This window comes from Eucyclogobius newberryi, unplaced genomic scaffold (genome assembly GCF_026437365.1).
Source record: "Eucyclogobius newberryi isolate DKJ021-1_F unplaced genomic scaffold, fEucNew1.0.hap1 SCAF_132, whole genome shotgun sequence".
Classification (NCBI taxonomy): domain Eukaryota; kingdom Metazoa; phylum Chordata; class Actinopteri; order Gobiiformes; family Gobiidae; genus Eucyclogobius; species Eucyclogobius newberryi.
In genome coordinates, this window is record NW_027315760.1 from 51,551 (window position 1) to 75,808 (window position 24,258).

The window sequence follows — 24,258 nt, forward strand, 5'->3', positions numbered from 1 at the left end:
CATGTTCTGGTGATTTCCCCATTGGAATAACATGGGAGGTTTCGGTCATCGTTACGGCAAAGCCGTAACAATTATGACATGGGTCTCATTGACTTTTTTGATGGGGCCAAAATTGAGTTTTGTGTCAAATTTCAGATAATTTCGCAAAACTAAACATTTAACCTCCATATAAAATCTGTAGGGGGCGCTCCTCAGTACCATTTTCACCAAATTTCAGCTTTTTAGAGCCAACGCCCTGGGAGGAATTCGTAAAAGTACGACGTTTGGAAAAACTCCCGAGTCATGCTTAGCCATTTTTGAACCAATATGGCCGACATTTGGTTGGGTGGACGGCGTTGCCGTAATAATATTTTTTACTTCTTTTGTCACCATCTACCTCTGCGCCAAATTTCATGATTCTACGATCAGATTTTTTTTGGGTCATTTCCTATCTCTCAGTGAATTTTTGGTATATTTGGGGGCGCTGACGCGCCAATTTTTTTTTATTTTAGAAAAGGGAAATAGCCAGAATGTAAAGAGGCACGATTTTTACAGGTGTGCAAATTTTTTTGACTTTTCGTCAATGTTCACTGGGTGAAAAATAGGGGGGTTGGTCCCGAGAAGAAAGAAGAAAGAAAGAATAATATCCCGATGCGAAAACAATGTTTCCCATTTTTCAAATACCATAAACTATACATTTTCGGAAAGCGCTCGCGCTTTCCTACCTCATGGTGTGGGTCCCTGGTCACTGATGGGTACTTTCGTTAATTTTGAGTGGGCTCCGCCCACTTTGTGTTTTTGGCCCTCTATACAGTCATAATGTTCAATTTTTGCATTACATGCTTATATGCACGGAACATGCAAGAGATGGGGAACGTATTCGTGAGCTACTTAGCGCAAATGAGTGCTTTATATGGGGATCCCAATGTAAAGTGCTCGTTTAGTGCGCACTTTTGCACGGGCTTCGCCCGTTTACAACGGTAATGTTCCATTTTCCTACTACTAATTAGTATGCACGGGGCGTGCATGAGTGGAGGAGTGCGTTAGTGAGTGTTTGGAAGTGGGCGAGCGCTTCGCGCTTGATTTTGTGCGCACTACGTGCGCACTTTTCACGGCCTTACGGGACTAATAGGCCTCTCGTCAGCTTGTGGCGCTCGGGCCTAATAATAATAATAATAGAAAGGGTGTTCTGGCTTTTTGAGTTGTAAAATATTGTGCCACTGCTATTCCACTCTTGACAGGTCGCGTGGACAGCAGTCCAAGCTGGATCTTACGGACTTCCCTCACCCTAGACACTTCCTCCAGCTCCTCTTGGGGGAGAGACTTCGTCCCTCCAGCGTGTCCTGGGTCGTCCTCGGGGCCTCCTTCCAGTGGGACACACCCGGCTCAAATCGTCCCAGTGCATGTTGCAGGTTCTGGGTTTGATGGAGCCATCAGGACAACATCGTCTGCAGCAGAGATGAGATCCTGGTTAGCACTAGGTCAGTGACCACAACGGAACGGAAGTCGCTAAATTCAACCAGAACGGAAGTTAGAGAATCCAACTTGGTGAAGGCCGAGAACGTTCCCGCTGCCACGGCTCAGGCAATCATTTTCTCCCATGGGTCCAAATCCGAAGCGTACGAGGCATTTGATGTTTACAAGGACCAAACAATGAGTTCCTGGAGGTGTTGTCTAGTTGAAGAACAATTTGGTGTTGTCTCACTCATCGCCGGGAGCACCAGTTATAACACGTAGCCAATGTCTCAGATTTGACCATTATTCGTGTATCAAATTAGACAGAAACTCTGCAGCAGACTGGGTCATTGATGAATCCTACACTCGTGAGGAATGCAGTGAGGCACCCTCTGAAAACGTGTACCGTGTTAGTAGGCCTATGTATTTTGTGAATATGTACGGATGTGTCATTTGAGTGCTGTTATTGTCATATTAATCCATGTTGTCGGATGTAGCGATTATTAAAATACATGCAGGTCTAGGTCTACACATTATTTTGCATTTTGGAATAAGCAAGTTTTTCTATACCCCTAACCCCCTAACCCCTAACCCCCTTACCCCTGGTGTACATAGGCCTACTTGAATGTGTGGTGTACATAGGCCTACGTGAATGTGTGGTGTACATAGGTCTACTTGAATGTGTGGTTTACATAGGCCTACGTGAATGTGTGGTGTACATAGGCCTACGTGAATGTGTGGTGTACATAGGCCTACGTGAATGTCTGGTATACATAGGCCTACATGGATGTATGGTGTACATAGGCCTACTTGAATGTCTGGTATACATAGGCCTACGTGAATGTATGATGTACATAGGCCTACTTGAATGTGTGGTTTACATAGGCCTACGTGAATGTGTGGTGTACATAGGCCTACGTGAATGTGTGGTGTACATAGGCCTACGTGAATGTCTGGTATACGTAGGCCTACATGGATGTATGGTGTACATAGGCCTACTTGAATGTGTGGTGTACATAGCCTATGTGAATGTATGTGTACATAGGTCTACTTGAATGTGTGGTGTACATAGGCCTACGTGAATGTCTGGTAAACATAGGCCTACGTGAATGTATGGTGTATATATGCCTACGTGAATGTGTAGTGTACATAGGCCTACGTGAATGTATTGTGTACATAGGCCTACATGAATGTCTGGTGTACATAGGCCTACTTGAATGTGTGGTGTACATAGGCCTACGCGAATGTATGGTATACATAGGCCTACTTGAATGTATGGTGTACATAGGCCTACGTGGATGTATAGTGTACATAGGCCTACGTGAATGTGTGGTGTACATAGGCCTACGTGATTGTATGGTGTACATAGGCCTACTTGAATGTATAGTGTACATAGGCCTACGTGAATGTGTGGTGTACATAGGCCTACGTGAATGTATGGTGTACATAGGCCTACTTGAATGTATGGTGTACATAGGCCTACGTGAATGTATGGTGTACATAGGCCTACGTGATTGTATGGTGTACATAGGCCTACGTGTGGATACTCTTATCTTCGAGGATTATTAAGATATTCGGAACACATTCAGAGTTTAGAATGAAATAGTGTTAAATGGGCATTGAACTTAAAACTAAGAATTGTGAATATTTAAAGCATTATTTTAAATCATTATGACTCAGCAGTTCTGTAAATATGAATATGCCAAATTAAACTTTAAGTAATCATATTTTACATTACATCGAGTTTTATTACTTTGACTTCCAGAGCTAAAGCTTAAATTTAATCTCGATATAAAAACGACTCTCAGCGGGATTCATATCCATGAACTCCTACAACTCGAGCCATGTCATTAACCACCAGGACAACGATCTGGAGCTTTGTCCCTGCGAGACATCAGATGTACCTCTGTCTCTAACCGCAAGTGATTTGGGCCACGAGGGCGCCATATTGGATTCTGTCACTTCCGTTTCGTTGTGGTCTCTGACCCAGTGCTAACCAGGACACCCTCTGACCCCTGACCACACCCTCTGACCCGTGACCACACCCTCCGACCCTACGCCCCCCTTTTGAGCAGGTTTAAAGAAAAGAAAACTACTTTTACAGGTAAATCCACCGGTGTGTGTCATCTTTGCGTTTCCCTGTGCACTCTTGGGCGTGGCCTGTGCACTCTTGGGCGTGGCCTGTGCACTCTTGGGTGTGGCCTGTGCACTCATGGGCGTGGCCTGCGTACCTGTAAAGCTGAGCCACATTAGTCCTGCTGCTTGACCTGCCTATGGCACCATCTGCTGGTGTGATTAGAGATAGCACCCCTGGACCAGGAATGAACTAAAGAGAATAGGAGAGTGAGAGAGAAGAGTGAGGAAAGACATGAGAAGAAATGCTAGGATATTTACCTTGACAACCACAAGGGGGCAGCACTTCCCCTCATATCAAATAAACACAAAGAAAATGACGTCATAAACAATCTCACACGTGGGAATTCTCTTTAAGTTCTTTAATGTTTGGCAGAGAAACAAGAAACAAATACATCGTGAAGCGGAGAAAAATCACAAAATATGAAACTTCAACATGGTTTTGTCAAATAAAAAACAGCACACAGACATAGGCCTGTTTGACATGTGGAAACGTATTGATATTTCAACCCTGGAAACTCAAAATGATTAGATAATTATGACTTATTAGCTTTACTTAAAACCATCAGTATTTAGATCATGTCACACAAAGCACGTGTTTCTCAACAGCTGGTTCAGGGTCCAAACGTGTAACTCGTTATTATTATTCAGGTGTTTAAACGTGAATAAAGAATAAAAATAAATGCATTTAAATGCAAACTCGAGTCTAGAATAGATCTTATTTTCAGAGCGAGGTCGACTGTTTTTGGAAGAAATATCCAAACTTAGAAATGAAACAGAATCTTATGTCCACGAGAACATAAAACTCCGTCCAGAAGGGGGCGATCATGAGTCCGACTCATCTTGAACGTGCATCTTTCACTCGCCTCTCGCCGGTGCTATGATCACGTTCTTGAATCCTTTGACGTGGCTCAGTTGGCGGCTGTGGAAATCCACCACGAGTTTCCTGAGTCCGGAGCGCGACGGCGTGAAGTAGATCTTGACTTTGGCGTCTTGTCCCGGCGCCACGGCGTCCGCCAGGCTGAAACGTAAATGTGTCAACGGTGAGGAACGCCAATACGGCTGATGCTTAAAGACGAGCGGTCACTGGACGCTTTGCCTTTGGGAGGAGTTAAAAGCAATTGCCGATATTTTTGCGATAAATCTGGTGACTTGGACATGAAGACGTAGAACTGGAGCTCAAAGAGTGAACACAGCTGTAATAAAGCACCTGAGATTGTACAAGGACAACTTTAAATATCAACTTCCTGTGCGCAAAAGGAGCCCCGAGATTGTACCACAAGGATGAGATTGTTCCCCTGAGCTGTTTTAGAGCGGTTTGGAGCGGGTTGGTGCGGTCTAGCCTTGGACCCCAGGCCTCAGACCCCAGGCCTTGGACCCCAGGCCTCAGACCCCAGGCCCCGGACCCCAGGCCCCCGGACCACAGGCCTCGGACCCCAGGCCCCGGACCCCAGGCCCCGGACCCCAGGCCCCGGACCCCAGGCCTCGGACCCCGGACTCCAGGCCCCGGACCCCAGGCCCTCTTACCTCTCAGATATGATGGCCCCTCCTGTGAGATCGGCCCCTTGGATGCTGAAGCAGCAGTTCTCCAGAGAATGAGGAAGAGGGTTCTTCAGAGTGATCTCTGCTGCAAGTTTACGCTTCACCTTCGGCTCGCCCAAGATCTGAAGCAACAAGCACAAATATACTAGAGTCAAGTACTGCACTAAAGTACTGCACTAGAGTACTGCACTAGAGTACTGCACTAGATTACTGCACTAAAGTACTGCACTAGAGTACTGCACTAGAGTACTGCACTAGAGTACTGCACTAGAGCACTGCACTAGAGTACTGCACTAAAGTACTAAAGTACTGCACTAAAGTACTGCACTAGAGTACTGCACTAAAGTACTGCACTAGAGTACTGCACTAAAGTACTGCACTAGAGTACTGCACTAGAGTACTGCACTAGAGTACTGCACTAAAGTACTGCACTAAAGTACTGCACTAAAGTACTGCACTAGAGTACTGCACTAGAGTACTGCACTAAAGTACTGCACTAAAGTACTGCACTAAAGTACTAAAGTACTGCACTAAAGTACTGCACTAGAGTACTGCACTAAAGTACTAAAGTACTGCACTAGAGTACTGCACTAAAGTACTAAAGTACTGCACTAAAGTACTGCACTAAAGTACTAAAGTACTGCACTAAAGTACTGCACTAGAGTACTGCACTAAAGTACTGCACTAAAGTACTGCACTAGAGTACTGCACTAGATTACTGCACTAAAGTACTGCACTTAAGTACTAAAGTACTGCACTAAAGTACTGCACTAGAGTACTGCACTAAAGTACTGCACTAAAGTATTGCACTAAAGTACTGCACTAAAGTACTAAAGTACTGCACTAAAGTACTGCACTAGAGTACTGCACTAGAGTACTGCACTAGAGGACTGCACTAGATTACTGCACTAAAGTACTGCACTAAAGTACTAAAGTACTGCACTAAAGTACTGCACTAGAGTACTGCACTAAAGTACTGCACTAAAGTACTGCACTAGAGTACTGCACTAGAGTACTGCACTAGATTACTGCACTAAAGTACTGCACTAAAGTACTAAAGTACTGCACTAAAGTAATGCACTAGAGTACTGCACTAAAGTACTGCACTAAAGTACTGCACTAGAGTACTGCACTAGAGTACTGCACTAAAGTACTGCACTAAAGTACTGCACTAAAGTACTAAAGTACTGCACTAAAGTACTGCACTAAAGTACTAAAGTACTGCACTAAAGTACTAAAGTACTGCACTAAAGTACTGCACTAGAGTACTGCACTAAAGTACTGCACTAAAGTACTGCACTAGAGTACTGCACTTGAGTACTGCACTAGATTACTGCACTAAAGTACTGCACTAGAGTACTGCACTAAAGTACTGCACTAAAGTACTGCACTAGAGTACTGCACTAAAGTACTGCACTTAAGTACTGCACTAGAATACTGCACTAAAGTACTGCACTAAAGTACTGCACTAAAGTACTAAAGTACTGCACTAAAGTACTGCACTAGAGTCTGCCTGAAGAGTGGGTCCAGTTCGCCTCAGTCGGTCCCTCATCTGCCTGAAGAGTGGGTCCAGCTCCAGTCTCCTCGTGTCCGTCTGTCCGTCTGTGAGAGTCGGATCTCTCCTTCACTGGAACTCCTCCAGGTTTCTACGCTTTTTTCCCAAAGAGGTTTTTTTTGTAGTTTTTCCTGGCCGAGAAGGAGAGTCTAAGGACAGAGGACCCTGGGACATCGTCCCTCGCCACCACAGACATTGTCTGACTTCATCGCCACCACAGACATTGTTGATTCGGCCCTCAGAGGCGACTGTTGTTGTGATTTTGGGCCTTACAAAAATAAATTGATTTGATTTGATTTGATAGAGTACTGCACTAAAGTACTGCAGTAGAGTACTGCACTAAAGTACTGCACTAAAGTACTACACTAGAGTACTGCACTAAAGTACTGCACTAAAGTACTGCACTAAAGTACTGCACTAAAGTACTGCACTAAAGTCAAGTACTGCACTAAAGTACTGCACTAGAGTCAAGTACTGCACTAAAGTAAATATACTGCACTAGTTAAGCAAAGTACTGCTACTGCCAGGGATGGGACAAGATCTCATGGTACAAGAGCCAACTCCTCTTTGAACTGCCTGTTCCTCCTCGTCCTCTCCTTCTCTTCCTCCTCTTCCTCCTGCTCCTCCTCTTTCTCCTCTCCTCCTCTTCCTCCTCATCCAGCACCTCCTCCTCCTGCTCCTCCTCTTCCTCCTCTCCTCCTCTTCCTCCTCCTGCTCCTCCTCTCCTCCTCTTCCTCCTCATCCTGCTCCTCCTCATCCTGCTCCTCCTCTTCCTCCTCTCCTTCTCTTCCTCCTCTTCCTCCTGCTCCTCCTCTTTCTCCTCTCCTCCTCTTCCTCCTCATCCAGCTCCTCCTCCTGCTCCTCCTCTTCCTCCTCTCCTCCTCTTCCTCCTCCTGCTCCTCCTCTCCTCCTCTTCCTCCTCATCCTGCTCCTCCTCTTCCTCCTCTCCTCCTCTTCCTCCTCATCCAGCTCCTCCTCCTCCACCTGCTCCTCCTCCTCATCCAGCTCCTCCTCTCCTCCTCCTTCTGCTCCTCATCCTGCTCATCCTCCTCTTCCTCCTCTCCTCTTGCTTCTCCTCCTGCTCCTCCTCTCCTCCTCCTTCTGCTCCTCATCCTGCTCATCCTCCTCCTCCTCCTCCTCCATCTGCTCCTCCTCCTCTCCTCCTCCACCTGCCCCTCCTCCTGCTCCGCCACCTGCTCCTCATCCTTCTCCTCTTCCCTCTCTTGCTCCTCCTGCTCCTCGTCCTCATACTCACCTGGACCTTGATGTCAGGGTTGGTCAGTACGATGGACCTTGTGTCCATCAGGACCTGCTCTGTGCTGTAGTCCAGCAGGAGAGTGGCCAGTCGGATCAGGTTGTGCTCGGTCAGTGCAGAGCCGTACTTCGAGTAGTTCAGCTTCAGAGGAACTTTCTGCTCTGCAAAAGAACAAAAGAACACGTGGCGCAAAAGACAAGAACACGTGACGCAGGAGACAAGAACACGTGAGGCAGGAGACAAGAACACGTGACGCAGGAGACAAGAACACGTGACGCAGGAGACAAGAACACGTGACGCAGGAGACAAGAACACGTGAGGCAGGAGACAAGAACACGTGAGGCAGGAGACAAGAACACGTGACGCAGGAGACAAGAACACGTGAGGCAGGAGACAAGAACACGTGACGCAGGAGACAAGAACACGTGAGGCAGGAGACAAGAACACGTGAGGCAGGAGACAAGAACACGTGACGCAGGAGACAAGAACACGTGACGCAGGAGACAAGAACACGTGACGCAGGAGACAAGAACACGTGACGCAGGAGACAAGAACACGTGACGCAGGAGACAAGAACACGTGACGCAGGAGACAAGAACACGTGACGCAGGAGACAAGAACACGTGACGCAGGAGACAAGAACACGTGACGCAGGAGACAAGAACACGTGACGCAGGAGACAAGAACACGTGACGCAGGAGACAAGAACACGTGACGCAGGAGACAAGAACACGTGACGCAGGAGACAAGAACACGTGACGCAGGAGACAAGAACACGTGACGCAGGAGACAAGAACACGTGACGCAGGAGACAAGAACACGTGACGCAGGAGACAAGAACACGTGACGCAGGAGACAAGAACACGTGACGCAGGAGACAAGAACACGTGACGCAGGAGACAAGAACACGTGACGCAGGAGACAAGAACACGTGAGGCAGGAGACAAGAACACGTGACGCAGGAGACAAGAACACGTGACGCAGGAGACAAGAACACGTGACGCAGGAGACAAGAACACGTGACGCAGGAGACAAGAACACGTGACGCAGGAGACATGAACACGTGAGGCAGGAGACAAGAACACGTGACGCAGGAGACAAGAACACGTGAGGCAGGAGACAAGAACACGTGAGGCAGGAGACAAGAACACGTGACGCAGGAGACAAGAACACGTGACGCAGGAGACAAGAACACGTGACGCAGGAGACAAGAACACGTGACGCAGGAGACAAGAACACGTGAGGCAGGAGACAAGAACACGTGACGCAGGAGACAAGAACACGTGACGCAGGAGACAAGAACACGTGACGCAGGAGACAAGAACACGTGACGCAGGAGACAAGAACACGTGACGCAGGAGACAAGAACACGTGAGGCAGGAGACAAGAACACGTGACGCAGGAGACAAGAACACGTGACGCAGGAGACAAGAACACGTGACGCAGGAGACAAGAACACGTGACGCAGGAGACAAGAACACGTGACGCAGGAGACATGAACACGTGAGGCAGGAGACAAGAACACGTGACGCAGGAGACAAGAACACGTGACGCAGGAGACAAGAACACGTGAGGCAGGAGACAAGAACACGTGACGCAGGAGACAAGAACACGTGACGCAGGAGACAAGAACACGTGACGCAGGAGACAAGAACACGTGAGGCAGGAGACAAGAACACGTGACGCAGGAGACAAGAACACGTGACGCAGGAGACAAGAACACGTGGCGCAGGAGACAAGAACACGTGACGCAGGAGACAAGAACACGTGAGGCAGGAGACAAGAACACGTGACGCAGGAGACAAGAACACGTGACGCAGGAGACAAGAACACGTGACGCAGGAGACAAGAACACGTGACGCAGGAGACAAGAACACGTGACGCAGGAGACAAGAACACGTGACGCAGGAGACAAGAACACGTGACGCAGGAGACAAGAACACGTGACGCAGGTGACAGGAACACGTGACGCAGGAGACAAGAACACGTGACGCAGGAGACAAGAACACGTGACGCAGAAGACAAGAACACGTGACGCAGGAGACAAGAACACGTGACGCAGGAGACAAGAACACGTGACGCAGGAGACAAGAACACGTGACGCAGGAGACAAGAACACGTGACGCAGGAGACAAGAACACGTGACGCAGGTGACAGGAACACGTGACGCAGGAGACAAGAACACGTGACGCAGGAGACAAGAACACGTGACGCAGAAGACAAGAACACGTGACGCAGGTGACAAGAACATGTGACGCAGGTGACAAGAACACGTGACGCAGAAGACAAGAACACGTGACGTAGGAGACAAGAACACGTGACGCATGAGACAAGAACACATGACGCAGGAGACAAGAACACGTGACGCAGGTGACAGGAACACGTGACGCAGGAGACAAGAACACGTGACGCAGGAGACAAGAACACATGACGCAGGAGACAAGAACACGTGACGCATGAGACAAGAACACATGACGTAGGAGACAAGAACACGTGACGCATGTGACAAGAACACGTGATGCAGGAGACAAGAACACGTGACGTAGAAAACAAGAAGACGTGTCACAGAAGACAAGAACATGTGACGCAGGAGACAAGAAGACGTGACGCATAAGACAAGAAGACGTGATACAGAAGACAAGAACATGTGACGTTTTCTCCCCCTGGTGCACGTTACCTCCCCCTGGTGCACGTTACCTCCCCCTGGTGCACGTTACCTCCCCCTGGTGCACGTTACCTCCCCCTGGTGCACGTTACCTCCCCCTGGTGGCAGTTGCAGGTTCAGCAGGTCCTTGAAGCCGCAGTTCGCTCCCAGAACTCCGGTGTAGGAGACGCCGCACGAGCTGAACACCAGACGACACATCTTCTCTGAGCTCGTCCCGTTTGTCACCAGAGCGAACACGTCGAAGTCACAGCCCTTCTTCATGTCCTGGGACCCTTTGATTGACAGCTGCAGCCCACCCTCCTGCTGCGGTCGCTTGCTGAGCTTGTTCTGATGCTCCGCCTTTTTAAACACCGCTCTTTCCTCCTCTGAGCCTGGGAAACAAGTAAAACTAATTAAAGTCTAAACCAGGACAGAACCGGACTAAGACTAGTCTAAATCAGGACTAAACTGGACTATCTGTAATGATACTGAGCGTGCCGTCCTCATTGTACTTGTTAGTCACAGTAGTAGCAGTGCTGATAGTAGTAGTACTGTAGTGGTTTACCTTCTGGATACTTGTAGAGGTGTGTGATGTCCTCCCTTTCGTCATGGCCCACTCTCTTGGTGCTGATCTTCTGTCCCACCCACGTCCTGGTCGTGACTTCAGTCCGACTGCCATCTTTTTTCATCATGTAGGTGACCACGTCTGCATTGACCTCGGCGAACACAAAGGGGGCGTCGTACTTGGACATGAGCTCTCCCTCTTTTATGGCCCGAACTGGCACCGGACCACAGCAGTACACCCCTGGACACAAGGAACCAGGTCTGAACCAGGACTGAACCGGGTCTGAACCAGGTCTGAACCAGGACTGAACCAGGACTGAACCAGGTCTGAACCGGGTCTGAACCAGGTCTGAACCAGGACTGAACCAGGACTGAACCAGGTCTGAACCGGGTCTGAACCAGGACTGAACCAGGACTGAACCAGGTCTGAACCAGGACTGAACCAGGACTGAACCAGGACTGAACCAGGTCTGAACCAGGACTGAACCAGGACTGAACCGGGTCTGAACCAGGACTGAACCAGGACTGAACCAGGTCTGAACCAGGTCTGAACCAGGACTGAACCGGGACTGAACCGGGTCTGAACCAGGACTGAACCAGGACTGAACCAGGACTGAACCAGGTCTGAACCAGGACTGAACCAGGACTGAACCAGGTCTGAACCAGGACTGAATCAGGACTGAACCAGGACTGAATCAGGACTCTTACCGTCGCTCTTCTCCTGAGGCGTCGAGTCGAACGCCTGCCACCCGTTAAACTCCGCCTTTCTCAGATCAGGGCGGGTCATCCAGCTCTCCACCCAGCAATGGTAGTTCCTAATGGCGAAACACACAGAGGATGAAGAGGAGCAGAGGATGAAGAGGAGCAGAGGATGAAGAGGAGCAGAGGATGAAGAGGAGCAGAGGATGAAGTGGGGGAGAGGGTCAGAGGAGCAGAGGATGAAGAGGGGGAGAGGGTCAGAGGAGCAGAGGATGAAGAGGATTCCCTATGGACTGCACCAGAGAATTTCGGAGTGGACTCTCTCTCCCCTCTGGTTGGTGGCGGTGACAGGTTTTCCGTCCTCGTTGACGTAGTGTTCGATCAGTAAGTTTGCGTTGGAGTCGTGAGCTGAGGTGTAGTTGGTGACCACTCTGCAGGGAATGCCCAAAGCTCTGGCCACTGCGCACAGCCAAACACGGACAATCAGATTCACACAAGCATCAATGTGGAGTAAACGTGTGCTTTTCTGTTGTCTGACCGGAGCAGGCGACCGCAGCAAACACCCAGCACTGTCCGAATTTGACCGGAGCACAATCGCTCCTGTCCCAGCGCCTCAGGATGTCCACACTGCCCGTCCAGAACATGGGGCTCTCTCCTCCAGAGTACTTGTTGTCCCACTTCCCCCACAACACGCCACTGTCGCGGTCGTTACAGTTCACCTACAAACACAGGACTCATTACAGTTCACCTACAAACACAGGACTCATTACAGTTCACCTACACTCACAGGACTTATTACAGTTCACCTACAAACACAGGACTCATTACAGTTCACCTACAAACACAGGACTCATTACAGTTCACCTACAAACACAGGACTCATTACAGTTCACCTACAAACACAGGACTCGTTACAGTTCACCTACAAACACAAGACTCATTACAGTTCACCTACAAACACAGGACTCATTACAGTTCACCTACAAACACAGGACTCATTACAGTTCACCTACAAACACAGGACTCATTACAGTTCACCTACACTCACAGGACTCATTACAGTTCACCTACAAACACAAGACTCATTACAGTTCACCTACAAACACAAGACTCATTACAGTTCACCTACAAACACAGGACTCGTTACAGTTCACCTACAAACACAAGACTCATTACAGTTCACCTACAAACACAGGACTCATTACAGTTCACCTACAAACACAGGACTCATTACAGTTCACCTACAAACACAAGACTCATTACAGTTCACCTACAAACACAAGACTCATTACAGTTCACCTACACTCACAGGACTCATTACAGTTCACCTACAAACACAGGACTCATTACAGTTCACCTACACTCACAGGACTCATTACAGTTCACCTACAAACACAGGACTCATTACAGTTCACCTACAGACACAGGACTCATTACAGTTCACCTACAAACACAGGACTCATTACAGTTCACCTACAAACACAGGACTCGTTACAGTTCACCTACACTCACAGGACTCATTACAGTTCACCTACAAACACAGGACTCATTACAGTTCACCTACAAACACAGGACTCATTACAGTTCACCTACAAACACAGGACTCGTTACAGTTCACCTACAAACACAAGACTCATTACAGTTCACCTACAAACACAGGACTCATTACAGTTCACCTACAAACACAGGACTCATTACAGTTCACCTACAAACACAGGACTCGTTACAGTTCACCTACAAACACAAGACTCATTACAGTTCACCTACACTCACAGGACTCATTACAGTTCACCTACAAACACAGGACTCATTACAGTTCACCTACACTCACAGGACTCATTACAGTTCACCTACAAACACAGGACTCATTACAGTTCACCTACAAACACAGGACTCATTACAGTTCACCTACAAACACAGGACTCATTACAGTTCACCTACACTCACAGGACTCATTACAGTTCACCTACAAACACAGGACTCATTACAGTTCACCTACAAACACAGGACTCATTACAGTTCACCTACAAACACAGGACACATTACAGTTCACCTACAAACACAGGACTCATTACAGTTCACCTACAAACACAGGACTCATTACAGTTCACCTACAAACACAGGACTCATTACAGTTCACCTACACTCACAGGACTCATTACAGTTCACCTACAAACACAGGACTCATTACAGTTCAACTACAAACACAGGACTCATTACAGTTCACCTACAAACATAGGACTCATTACAGTTCACCTACAAACATAGGACTCATTACAGTTCACCTACAAACACAGGACTCATTACAGTTCACCTACAAACACAGGACTCATTACAGTTCAACTACAAACACAGGACTCATTACAGTTCACCTACACTCACAGGACTCATTACAGTTCACCTACAAACACAGGACTCGTTACAGTTCACCTACAAACACAGGACTCATTACAGTTCAACTACAAACACAGGACTCATTACAGTTCACCTACAAACACAGGACTCATTACAGGTCACCTACAAACACAGGACTCATTACAGTTCACCTACAAACACAGGACTCATGACAGTTCACCTACAAACACAGGACTCATTACAGTTCACCTACAAACACAGGACTCATTACAGTTCACCTACAAACACAGGACTCATTACAGTTCACCTACACTCACAGGACTCATTACAGTTCACCTACAAACACAGGACTCGTTACAGTTCACCTACAAACACAGGACTCATTACAGTTCACCTACACTCACAGGACTCATTACAGTTCACCTACAAACACAAGACTCATTACAGTTCACCTACACTCAAAGGACTCATTACAGTTCACCTACAAACACAGGACTCATTACAGTTCACCTACAAACACAGGACTCATTACAGTTCACCTACAAACACAGGACTCATTACAGTTCACCTACAAACACAGGACTCATTACAGTTCACCTACAAACACAGGACTCATTACAGTTCACCTACAAACACAAGACTCATTACAGTTCACCTACACTCAAAGGACTCATTACAGTTCACCTACAAACACAAGACTCATTACAGTTCACCTACAAACACAAGACTCATTACAGTTCACCTACAAACACATATCATGATAACCCAATGTCTCACGATTATTAGTTTTTAGTTCTTAAGATTATATGTTGGCCAAAAAATCTATTACCAGAATAATCTTGACATCCCTAACCCTGCCTAAGGCCCAAAGTCACTGGGATAGGCTCCAGTCACCTGCGATATCTGGGATAGGCTCCAGTCACCTAAGGCCCAAAGTCACTGGGATAAGGCCCAAAGTCACTGGGAAAGGCTCCAGTCACTTGCGACCCCGCCTAAGGCACAAAGTCGCCTCCAGCTCCAGTCGGTAGAACAGTTGCATCTTCCAGCCTCGATCGCTCCAGTTTAACCTTCGTTTGTTCAATGCCTTTTGAAAACTTCAGACTCTTTGATAAATAGACATTACGCTGTTTAGCTCATTCTGCAGCCAGAGTTGCCCTGGGGCAGAATAACAGAGACTTTGCACTTTGTCTCCCTGTGTCTGGGATCCACCTCCAGCTCACCATCTGGAGGCGGATCCCACTGCCCCCGACAGGTTGCCCGGCGACATTGGGGTCAAATGCAGCCCTACCATGGCACTGAGCACCCGGCAGACGTAGACCGCGTTCCTCCGCCCCGAGTGGTCTTTCCCAGGGTTCCTCAGACATTTTGGGTTCATGTCGAGGATCCGAAGACACACGTCCAGGATCCCGCTCTCGAACTGTGGACAAGACACGCGACTACTTTAGGACTCGAAGCAACGGAAAACATGTGTAAGTAAATTTAGCATAAGACCACCCCAAATAAATTGTCTGTTTGCTGTAACCCGAGCCAACATGTTTCAAGTGGGTCGGACGGTAGGCAAATTCTTATTTTTTTACTTTGAAGGCAAAAAAAAGATCAAAATTTTGCCATTTTTTGACTCGGAGTGACCGCCAGGGGTCAGGCTTCAACAGTCCAGGGGTCAGGCTTCAACAGTCCAGGGGTCAGGCTTCAACAGTCCAGGGGTCAGGCTTCAACAGTCCAGGGGTCAGGCTTCAACAGTCCAGGGCTCAGGCTTCAACAGTCCAGGGCTCAGGCTTCAACAGTCCAGGGCTCAGGCTTCAACAGTCCAGGGCTCAGGCTTCAATAGTCCAGGGCTCAGGCTTCAACAGTCCAGGGCTCAGTTTTCAACAGTCCAGGGGTCATGGTTCAACCCGATCAGGAGACTAAATCTCACGATTTTAAGATATTTCAATCGACCTTTTGTACGCCGCTATCCTTTATTTTGGTAGCGAAGGCGAGCGGTGGGAACATGCGGGGGACACGGGCGCCGCCATGTTTGTTGTGATGACGCTGCTGGGCGTGTTTCAATCCCAGAATGCATTGCGTAAGACACCGTGATAGAGCGAGTCAAACCAACTTGTAAAACGCAATACAACAATCCTGTCGCGCGGTTTGTTTTGTTACAGACACATGTGGAGGACTGAACATGAAGACACATGTGGAGGACTGAACATGAAGACACATGTGGAGGACTGAACATGAAGACACATGTGGAGGACTGAACATGAAGACACATGTGGAGGACTGAATATGAAGACGCACATGTGTTGCGCAGTGTGTTTTCAGTCCTTTAGGATGATAGATAGGTTTACCAGCGTGATAAAAATATTCTACATGGCGGTTTATGAAAGATCGGTCGGTGAGTCGGCGAAATAATTGAAAAATAAAAGATTTTGTCGTTTTTTTAACAAAATGCTGATAATTTTTTTTTCAGTCGGCTAGTTTCGTACCGGGTCGGTCGGGTTACGGCAAACAGACATATTCTTTTGCTCAGCCTGACTATAACATGGTTTTTAGTTGTTTAAGACTGTTTATCGGAACTGTGGAGAATGATTTATCCATTTGCACCAAGTTATAGTCTGCTGTTTGATACGTGTTCTGTTCTCATTTTTCGCGCTCCTATCAGCAAGGCTCGTTAGTCTCTCCGGCAGGAGAACTCCCCTCGCCCATCACCCAAACTCTCCCCCTCAGTGTTTATCCAAACTCCCCCCAGCTCGACCTCCCCTGTCCGTCCCCGGAGCTGGTATCTCCTGTAGCTTGGATGCACCGGGTCACAGCGTTGCCAGGACTTACTGTATAGTCATAATAAAGATAAAAACCATGATGTCTCTGTAGTCACATCCCACAGACTGGAAAACAAAAGGACCCTAACCCTTATAATCTTGATTTTATCTTTTTTACTTAAACATGGATAAAAGGCACAGGAAATTTACTTCTAATAGAATCTGCTCCACCCAACTTTAAGTTTGAATCTGAAACAAGAGAAAACAAAAAAAGGGGGCGGAGTCTGTGCTATCTTTAGAGATGAAATAATGACCCACAGGTTGTCTTTTGGGGTGTTTTCATCATTTGAGTTTGTCTCCTATAAAATGGAGCTAAAACAGTCTCATTCTCTTCATTGTTTTATACAAGCCTCTCCAGCACTGCCAAAGTTTTATTGATGATTTTACTGAGATGTTTCAGTCGTGTGCACAGACTTTGATGGTTTGGTCATTACAGGTGATTTCAATGCGCATGTTGATAATATTTGTGACAGAAACGCTAAAGAGCTTGAAGCTGTTCTTGAAACCTTCAGTCTTACTCAGCATGTGAGAGGCCCCACCCACAGCAGAGTGGCCCCACCCACAGCAGAGTGGCCCCACCTACAGCAGAGTGGCCCCACCTACAGCAGAGTGGCCCCACCCCCACCACCGGCACCTGCAGTTGTTCGGAGGAGACACATCCATGACAGCAACACTGTTTATAGAAATTTTAAACTTTGAAAATGTCTCATGTTTTAATTATTTGTTAAATGTTTTGAATTTCCTGGACACCATTACCCACATGAAGGTTAACATGGTTAAAGAATAAGCAGAATTATTATTTGGTCAGGGCACAGAAAAGGGAATGCCGCCAGGCTCAGACAAAGCTCCAGGTTCAAAAGAGATTTACAAAGAAAAATTGTTCATGTACAACTTCATTTTCTTTCATTTTTCTGAAATATTTTATCTAGCATTTCCTGTTTGCCACAGTAACAGATGAACAAATCCTTCAGCTCAGCTGCGGAAATAATTTCGAGTTTGCATTATTCTTTAATGACAAAGTTCAGAGCTCTGACAGATGAACTTTACTTTTAAATAGTATATATAGTTTTTCTGTTTTTTGAAGAACATTTGATTGTTGACTAACACGTATTAGATTAAGGATAGTCATCTTGTCCACTTTATATAGTTTAATCCATTTCTAGCATTTGAAGTACTTTTGTATGAAGTATTTGCAGTACCTGTCCAAAGGTCCAGGGCATGGAGAAGGGATATTTGGAACTGCCCATGAAGAGGAGCCCGTCCTGAGCGAGAACGTACTCAGCCAGATCCTCCTCTCTCTCCATGTACACAGCATCGCCTGAGGAAACACACAGAGATACTACTACTACTACTACTACTACTACTACTACTACTACTACTACTACTACTATTACTACTACTACTACTACTACTACTACTACTACTACTACTACTACTACTACTACTACTACTACTATTACTACTACTACTACTACTATTACTACTACTACTACTACTACTACTACTACTACTACTACTACTACTACTACTACTACTACTACTACTACTACTATTACTACCACTACTACTACTATTACTACTACTACTACTACTACTACTACTATTACTACTACTACTACTACTACTACTACTACTACTACTACTACTACTACTATTACTACTACTACTACTATTACTACCACTACTACTACTACTACTACTACTACTACTACTATTACTACTACTACTACTACTACTACTACTACTACTACTACTACTACTACTACTATTACTACTACTACTACTACTACTATTACTTTACTACTACTACTACTACTACTACTACTACTACTACTACAACTACTACTACTACTATTACTACTACTACTACTACTATTACTACTACTACTACTACTACTACTATTACTACTACTACTACTACTACTACTACTACTACTACTACTACTACTACTACTACTACTATTACTACTACTACTACTACTACTACTACTACTACTACTACTATTACTACTACTACTACTATTACTACTACTATTACTACTACTACTACTACTACTACTATTACTACTACTATTACTACTACTACTACTACTACTATTACTTTACTACTACTACTACTACTACTACTACTACTACTACTACTACTACTACTATTACTACTACTACTACTACTATTACTACTACTACTACTACTACTACTATTACTACTACTACTACTACTACTACTACTACTACTACTACTACTACTACTATTACTACTACTACTACTACTACTACTACTACTACTACTACTATTACTACTACTACTACTATTACTACTACTATTACTACTACTACTACTACTACTACTACTACCCCCGTACCCCTCCCGTTCCCCTCCCGTTCCTCCCCCATTCCTCCCCCGTCCCTCTCCCGCCCCTCTCCCAGTCCTGACCTGAGCACCAGGGGTTGAAGAGCATGATGAGCTGGATCTGTGTGGACGAGCCCAGCCTCAGCATGTAGCGTCCGATGGGAGCGTCCGGCGCGGCGCAGAGCGACAGCGACACCATGTCTCCAGGAGGACTGGTCACTGCCGCGCTCCAGCGAGAGGAGTCCACGCTCGGGGTCAAGCTGAAGACCGCTCTGGTGCCGTACTGCTCCGAGGGGTCTGGACCTGAGGGACGAGGGAAACCAGTGAAGAAGAAGTACTCCATCAAGTACTTAAAGGTCACGTGACGGGTCAAACGCACACGTGACGGGTCAAACGCACATGTGACGGGTCAAACACGCACGTGACGGGTTAAACGCACATGACGGGTCAAACACACATGACGGGTCAAACGCACACGTAATGGGTCAAACGCACACGTAATGGGTCAAACGCACACGTAATGGGTCAAACGCACATAATGGGTTAAACACACATGACGGGTCAAACACACGTGACACACATGACGGGTCAAACACATGTGACAGGCCAAACACACATGACGGGTCAAACACACGTGACAGGTCAAACACACATGACGGGTCAAACACACGTGACAGGTCAAACACACATGACGGGTCAAACACATGTGACAGGCCAAACACACATGACGGGTCAAACACACGTGACAGGTCAAACACACATGACGGGTCAAACACACGTGACAGGTCAAACACACATGACGGGTCAAACGGTTTTAGTTTGCTCTGGCATTAACACATTGCACACTCTACATTTGAATACTTTAAGTTCAACAAAACCCTCGTCACATTTGTAAATCTTTTGCACTGTTTAAAATCAATCCGTGTTTTACATTTTTGCATTTTCTCTCACAATGACTCAGAATTGTACTTATATGTTATATTGTTTAAAGGAGGACAATAATGCTGGTTATATTCTGAATGCCCTCTGTGTGTTCAGGGACTAAACGCAATGGTGATATGAAGTACTTGATGTGAAGTACTTCATGTTCTCTGCAGTTATCTGGGTTTAAACAGCTCCAAGCAAACACTTTCCCTCTGTTTCCCCCTGTGTTTCCCTCTGTTTCCCCCTGTGTTTCCCTCTGTTTCCCCCTGTGTTTCCCTCTGTTTCCCTCTGCGTTTCCCTCTGCGTTTCCCCCTGTTTCCCTCTGTGTTTCCCTCTGTTTCCCTCTGTGTTTCCCTCTGTGTTTCCCTCTGTTTCCCCCTGTGTTTCCCTCTGTTTCCCCCTGTGTTTCCCTCTGTTTCCCTCTGCGTTTCCCTCTGCGTTTCCCCCTGTTTCCCTCTGTGTTTCCCCCTGTTTCCCTCTGCGTTTCCCTCTGTTTCCCGCTGTGTTTCCCTCTGTTTCCCCCTGTGTTTCCCTCTGTTTCCCCCTGTGTTTCCCTCTGCGTTTCCCTCTGCGTTTCCCCCTGTTTCCCTCTGTGTTTCCCTCTGTTTCCCTCTGTTTCCCCCTGTGTTTCCCCCTGTGTTTCCCTCTGTTTCCCTCTGCGTTTCCCTCTGCGTTTCCCTCTACAAGTTTAGATACATATACAGTAAGGTGAAGTATAGATACATATACAGTATGATGAAGTATAGATACATATACAGTATGGTGAAGTATAGATACATACAGTAAGGTGAAGTATAGATACATATACAGTATGATGAAGTATAGATACATACTGTAAGGTGAAGTATAGATACATATACAGTATGGTGAAGTATAGATACATACTGTAAGGTGAAGTATAGATACATACAGTAAGGTGAAGTATAGATACATATACAGTATGGTGAAGTATAGATACATACTGTAAGGTGAAGTATAGATACATACTGTAAGGTGAAGTATAGATACATACAGTAAGGTGAAGTATAGATACATATACAGTATGGTGAAGTATAGATACATACTGTAAGGTGAAGTATAGATACATACTGTAAGGTGAAGTATAGATACATATACAGTATGGTGAAGTATAGATACATACTGTAAGGTGAAGTATAGATACATACTATAAGGTGAAGTATAGATACATATACAGTATGGTGAAGTATAGATACATACTGTAAGGTGAAGTTTAGATACATACTGTAAGGTGAAGTATAGATACATAGGGTATGGTGAAGTTTAGATACAGGTTTGATAGACACTTGTATAGAACAGGTCCGGGCACAAAACCCCTCCCTGTGGGACTCCACCTCAGAGACAGGAAAAGGCCTCAGATACTTTTCTTCTGAGGAACAAAACAGAGACTGACCTTGTAGCAGCCTCTCAGGCCCCTTCCCCTCAGGCCCCGCCCCCTCACCTGTCTCTGCCACACAGGTGAGTCCGCTGGCCCCGGGCTCGTATCGGCCCCTCAGGCCCCGCCCCCTCAGGCCCCTTCCCCTCAGGCCCCGCCCCCTCACCTGTCTCTGCCACACAGGTGAGTCCGCTGGCCCCGGGCTCGTATCGGCCCCTCAGGCCCCGCCCCCTCAGGCCCCTTCCCCTCAGGCCCCGCCCCCTCACCTGTCTCTGCCACACAGGTGAGTCCGCTGGCCCCGGGCTCGTATCGGCCCCTCAGGCCCCGCCCCCTCAGGCCCCTTCCCCTCAGGCCCCGCCCCCTCACCTGTCTCTGCCACACAGGTGAGTCCGCTGGCCCCGGGCTCGTAGCGGCCCCTCAGGTACAGGCTGATGCAGAACACTTGTCCTCTCCTCACGATGAGACGATCCACACCGTTCAGGTCCGTGCGATGGTCCACGTTATTGAACTCACACTCCAGGTTCACACGCTCGATGTCCAGATCTGAAACACACAAAACAGTTCAGAATATTTATTTCAGAGTTAGAGTTATGTTTTTTTTATGACCAAACAATGACCTTTTATTCATTGTCAGTGAACTTTCTGACTGATAAAGGAACATAATGTGGCACAAACCGGCCAGTTAAAGAAGAACTTTACATTTAGTTTAACTCTTTTGGAGGATTAATTGAATTAAAATTACCATTTTCATTTCACACGATTATATTGTGACATAAATAATTTAAAATTTTGGTGAGGTTTATAATGTCACTTCTTGGTCTGACATGTCCAGTAAATATGACATAGACAGAGGTCATTCCACAACTGTTACTTAGCAACCAGATTGTGAACAAGACAACAACAAAACCATTTATGATTTGACAAATCATTACACCTGAAAACATGTTTACATATACATACACATATTTTGATTTGCCTGATGAAGGCCTAGACGCCGAAACGTTGCCTCTTCACCATTAAACTTTTATTTTGCAAGTTTGACAGTGTGCGGGATTTCTTTCCCTTTACAGTTCAGCGTCCCTTATCCTACGCACCTGTCACAGAACCTGATGTGCGGAGCACCATCTTGATTCCTTAAATTATTGTTTAAATTGTCATAAAAAGGTGTAATTCGTAAAGTTTCTCTGCATTTTTGATGGAATGGCGCTTTTTGATGACATCACAGAAGGATTCAGCCCATTTCAAGTCATTTTCAACTTTTATCCATCAAATTTTCTTCACAAACTGCGACTCGACTGACGTAAAACTGTGATCATTGTTTACCACGAGAACAAACTGACCAAACCACGTCAGAATTACAAAAACACGAGAAACCGACACGTGGACTTAAAGCGACGGCGTCTTCATGTTCACGTTTTCCCGTCCTCTGGATCCCGTCCTTTGGATCCCGCCCTCTGGATCCCGCCCATTGGATCCCGCCCATTGGATCCCGCCCTCTGGATCCTGCACTCTGGATTCCGCCCTCTGGATCCAGCCCTTTGGTTCCCGCCCCTTGGATCCTGCACTCTGGATCCCGCCCTCTGGATCCCGCCCTCTGGATCCCGCCCTCTGGATCCCGCTCTCTGGATCCCGCCCTCTGGATCCAGCCCTTTGGTTCCCGCCCCTTGGATCCTGCACTCTGGATCTCGCCCCTTTGGATCCCGCCCTCTGGATCCCATCCTTTGGATCCTGCCCTCTGGATCCAGCCCTCTGGATCCCGCCCTCTGGATCTCGCCCTTTGGATCCCGCCCCTTGGATCCTGCACTCTGGATCTCGCCCCTTTGGATCCCGCCCTCTGGATCCCATCCTTTGGATCCTGCCCTCTGGATCCCGCCCTCTGGATCCCGCCCTCTGGATCCCTCCCTTTGGATCCCGCCCTCTGGATCCCACCCTTTGGATCCCACCCTCTGGATACCGCCCATTGGATCCCGCCCTCTGGATCCCACCCTTTGGATCCCGCCCTTTGGATCCCGCCCTTGGATCCCGCCCTCTGGATCCCGAGCTCTGGATCCCGCCCTCTGAATCCCACCCTTTGGATCCCGCCCTTTGGATCCCGCCCTTTGGATCCCGCCCTTTGGATCCCGCCCTTTGGATCCCGCCCCCTGGATCCCGCCCCTTGGATTCCGCCCATTGGATCCCGCCCTTTGGATCCCGCCCTTTTGATCCCGCCCCCTGGATCCCGCCCCTTGGATCCCACCCTTTGGATCCCGCCCTTTGGATCCCGCCCTTTGGATCCCGCCCTTTGGATCCCGCCCCCTGGATCCCGCCCCTTGGATTCCGCCCATTGGATCCCGCCCTTTGGATCCCGCCCTTTGGATCCCGCCCCCTGGATCCCGCCCCTTGGATCCCACCCTTTGGATCCCGCCCTTTGGATCCCGCCCCTTGGATCCCGCCCCTTGGATCCCACCCTTTGGATCCCGCCCTTTGGATCCCGCCCTCTGGATCTCGCCCTCTGGCTCTCGCCCGTCGGCTGCGGCATGGAGGTGTGGCTTGGATTCCTGCGCCGTCTCCCGTTGTGGTATGTCTCGTCACCGTGGCGTCAGACGGTAAACTTGACCCGGTTTAAC

At 47.4% G+C, this 24,258-nt stretch overlaps 1 protein-coding gene across 1 annotated transcript; it reads right to left on the minus strand.

Annotated features, from left to right (window-relative positions):
• Window positions 1-3,959: 3,959 nt before the first annotated feature.
• On the minus strand, window positions 3,960-24,170 carry LOC140359032 (protein-glutamine gamma-glutamyltransferase 2-like). Its single transcript, XM_072443905.1, has 13 exons — window positions 23,066-24,170; window positions 22,019-22,201; window positions 19,420-19,638; window positions 18,185-18,303; window positions 15,470-15,598; window positions 12,365-12,545; window positions 12,126-12,285; window positions 11,836-11,942; window positions 11,129-11,368; window positions 10,677-10,955; window positions 7,920-8,080; window positions 5,095-5,231; window positions 3,960-4,588 (listed from the first exon to the last, which is right to left on the minus strand). Exons 1-13 carry the CDS (start codon window positions 24,168-24,170, stop codon window positions 4,426-4,428), a joined length of 3,183 nt encoding a protein of 1,060 aa, XP_072300006.1. The 3' UTR covers window positions 3,960-4,425.
• Between the last annotated feature and the right edge of the window lie 88 nt (window positions 24,171-24,258).